General features: G+C 36.0%; 1 protein-coding gene across 1 annotated transcript in view; it reads left to right on the top strand.

Moving 5' to 3' along the window:
* Nucleotides 1–4,152, top strand: part of LOC107667773 (syndetin-like) — a 142,524-nt gene that overhangs the window by 38,028 nt on the left and 100,344 nt on the right. The window contains exon 11 of the mRNA XM_016459498.1: nt 547–645. Within this exon, the coding sequence (XP_016314984.1) occupies nt 547–645 (99 nt within the window). The remainder of the gene's footprint in view (nt 1–546; nt 646–4,152) is intronic.

Here is a 4,152-nt window from a genome sequence, read left to right on the forward strand (position 1 = left end):
CACACACACACAGTTTCCCCAGCAGTGCTGTTTGTGTTATCTGCTATATTATGCAGAGATTTCTGTGAGACAAATGTAATTGGATGGCGTCCAGCCTGGCATACAACTCCTTTACTCATTAACTTGCTCTTTTTCCCTATTCTTTCATGTTTCTCTTTTAATATCTGTCTCTCACTCTTTCTTTTCCCTTCCTCCCCATCTTTTTATCTCATTCACTGTCTCATCACATGCATTAGCGAATAGCATGGCGCCTGTGCCAACAAAGAGCGCTGCTACCAAAATTACAATGATTCACGCCACTTTTCTATTTCTGTAGCAGCGCACGTCCCAACTCATTAAGAATGTGAATGCTTATCTTTGAGCTCAAAATGAAGTTGTGCGTTCAGTATCATCAGTGATTTAAACCATTGATTATTATGGCCCTCATTCATTTGTGGTAATTGTACATTTCAGCACCATAAAACGAGGCTTCTAAGTTCTTTTTGACTGTATCTGCTTTCCATATGCACTATATTCCACATGCTGATTTCATGCTCGTCTGTGCAGGAACAGCTAGATGTGGCACTGTCCAAAACCTGCAAACACTTTGATGTTTCTCACTACACCAAAGTTCAGCTGGCATATAAGCTGCTGGGGAAGACACAGGTGAGTCATCGCTGCCTAAGTTCTTTTTGACTGTATCTGCTTTCCATATGCACTCAAATTATGCCATTGAACTTCCTTTGCTGATCTCGCTGATTTCATGCTCGTCTGTGCAGGAACAGCTAGATGTGGCACTGTCCAAAACCTGCAAACACTTTGATGTTTCTCACTACACCAAAGTTCAGCTGGCATATAAGCTGCTGGGGAAGACACAGGTGAGTCATCGCTGCTAGAGCTGTCACGACCTTGATATTTTGGCTGATGCTGAATTGTCATTCAAATAACTGAGGTTAACCAATTTTTCTGTTTGTTTCGTTCGTGACGTTTGCACGCAGCGGAAGCTTAATTACACACACCTTATGAAGAAGTACTTTATTCACATTGAACATTGAATCATACATCAACAAAATATATGATTTTCTTTTGTGAACAAATATGAGAAAGTGTATAACATGAATAATAATGTTAACATATTTACAAATATTTAAAATATTTGAGTCTACTTTCTATTCATCTAAAATTTTATTATTTTAAATTTAGTGTATTTTTCTTTTATTCTCAAGTTTATTCTATTTGTATGCATTATTTAATTTTTTATGCTATTTTTTCCACTATGATACATTAATATTTCTGTCCTAAATTCTTGACTTTCTCTCATCAATTTGCAATGATCCGACCTTGATCAGCCAAATGTGTTTGCCATATACATAAATTAATAAAATAAGACGAAAGCGAATACCATTTAACGGCTTGATTATACTTTTTGAGAGCGGCATGAACAACCATAGACCGTGCACACGCACCCCAAAGCACTTCAGAGACGTTTGTACTTTGTTAATTTATTTGAAGTGCTTTTCATGGCATTTCTGTATTCATGTAAAATTGCCATATTTGAATTGCAAGTGCACAACAATCACAGTTATCACAAATATTCGCCGAGATAAAATCTTCGACATTTTATCCAGTGTTTCTTGACTCTGTCTCCCTCTCCGTGCCACTTTTCTCTTTTTTTTTTTTTCTCCCCAAAATGGGAAGATGATTCATATCTGACACAGGATTTGCCAGAAGGAAAGTGCACTGTTGTATTCCACTTTTCTTTTCCAGAAGAAAGTAAAGCTGTGATTGAAAGCAGAATCCGGGAAAAATATCTCGTTGGTTTTATTATAAGCCGAGCCCTACCACTTCCGGGGTGCCTTCCCCATCCCCTTATAAAACAATGTTCAGGTAGAAATCTCCCGCTATTGTTGCTCTGCCATTGATCTACAGGATTAAATCTACTTTTTTTTTTCCAAGTATTAGACACGCGTGGTTGGTTGCATGTGTTTGTGAGATGACTGGATAAAGGGGAAAAATATAAGAGCAGGACGAACCGTTAGAAAATAAATAAAACATTGTTTAGATGGAGATCTCCAATCATCAGCTCACAGCACTTAAGGTTATAGCTCTGTCAAACACCTGATATTTAAGGTGTGTATTTGTACAACTGTTGATATGATTTTTTTTTAATGATGGTATATGTGGTGTTAGGTCTACAGCGATAGGACTAGCTTTCTCAGAGAACTTGTTTACTTTGTGATTTATTTCTCATCTGCATTGAACATGTCTGTGTGTTTCTTGCACAACCTCAAAAAAACTAAATGTATGCAGCAAATCACCTACTGTTTTTCGGCTAACTCGGGTCCTCAGAGAAATCTTGTCTGGATATAAATATCTGGGAATGCAGTCTATTATTTATTTTCACAATGTTTCGCATTTATTTTGACCTTGAAAACTGTAACTAAAGCAAAATTTCTTCTTGTGCTGCCTGGCACCTTCAGTATGAATTTAGACCTTTTTGCCAACATTCTGGATAAAATAACAGTTGGTGGTTCAAATATTGATGGCATTCCATCCGTTATTAAACAAAATAAAAGGTAGTCCGATCATGGACCGCTCAGAACGGCGACTGTAGCTGTACATATATGTATAATATAATTATATATAGTATATATTATAGGATGTAAATACTTATGTATATACCCTGCCTTTCAAAAGTTTGGGGCCAGTTAGATTGTTTTTAAACATTAATAATTTGATAATAATAAAAAAAAATGTTTCTTGAGCATCAAATCAGCATATTAGAGTGATTTCTGAAGGATCATGTGATGTAATAGCTACTGAAAATTCAGGTTTGACATCACAGGAATAAATTACAATGTACATTTTAATTGAATTTTAATTCAAAATTTGTTAATTAAAATATATTAATTGTATAAATGGTTCTATCAAGATATTATTTGTGTAATTAATATAGAGGTCTTTTTTATATTAAAGTCTTGTTTACAGTCAATTCAACAACTCATAGTCATTTGGAAAGCTAATGTTATCCAAGTAGTGTGTTCTATGTGTGTCTGTGAGCATCTCTTTTTGTGTGTGTTCATCCATCAGCCTGCCTGTGTATAAGTATGCAAGTATGTGCGTGCTGAGACGTCCCCCATCTCATCTGAAAAAGCCTTCCTCGTGTCACTTTGATCACCAAAGCCTCTTGGGTAGATGGCAGCTGCGCTGTGTACGTTCATACTTTCATACATTCACTCGCTCACGCTCACACACATACCTCTAAGAACTTAATTTATTTGCCGACTGCAGTCCAGACTATGGCAGTTTCATCGGTGGTTACTGAGCGAGGGTGTTTGAGCCGATCAACCCGTAATTACTGAAGGACCGACTCCAAGATGTGTGAATCAAACGTAACCCTTGAAACAGATTCTGATTTTAAAAGTCAGCTCTCTGGAGACCCCCTGAGAGGGTTATTCCCTGGCTGAAGAGATTATTAGGTGATTCAGGACACTTAACTGGAATGCATGATCAAATCCATGCAGGGAGTAGTTATGAAAAACAAGCTTTTGTGAACCGTACCACTGCAACAAGTATTTGATAAAATCAATACAAATTTAATATGAAAACAGTTAGCTTAGTATTGAATATCATGTGGTTGCCGACAGATTCAGGTGCTTTGACAGATTGCTTATACGGTTTAATGTATTTGAGAGGTTTCTTCAGTGCATAACTTAACTGTTTTGTCTTATTAATTCAAACTCATTTAAGTATTTCAATTTTGCAAAACAGCTTGTCCTAACTGTGAGATGCAATTAAACTTTAAATACACTGAAGTGCTAAAAAGCTTGTACAAGCCAACCAAAAGAAAGCAAGTCAAAGCAATCATTTTGACTAAAATATAAATTTGAATGAACTATTCATGGATGGCAGTTTTATTATAAAATGTAGGTTTTAAATTAACCATTTTTAGTTGAAATCCTTTTAGTTCTATTCTTATATATAAAAAAAAAAAGTTCATTTAAAATAAATGACAAAGGCATGTGATCTGTGAAGGACAAAAAAGAAGAAGGCTGGAACCACCCCTCTGCCTACTAAAGTTTTCTAATTAGGGCTGTGTAAAAAATCAAATGCGATTTTCATGTGCATCTCGTCAGTAAAGCCGCTTCTGGTGATTAGTAATATATCTCCAGC

This window comes from Sinocyclocheilus anshuiensis, unplaced genomic scaffold, assembly GCF_001515605.1.
Source record: "Sinocyclocheilus anshuiensis isolate Anshui unplaced genomic scaffold, SAMN03320099.WGS_v1.1 scaffold2109, whole genome shotgun sequence".
In the NCBI taxonomy this organism is placed as follows: domain Eukaryota; kingdom Metazoa; phylum Chordata; class Actinopteri; order Cypriniformes; family Cyprinidae; genus Sinocyclocheilus; species Sinocyclocheilus anshuiensis.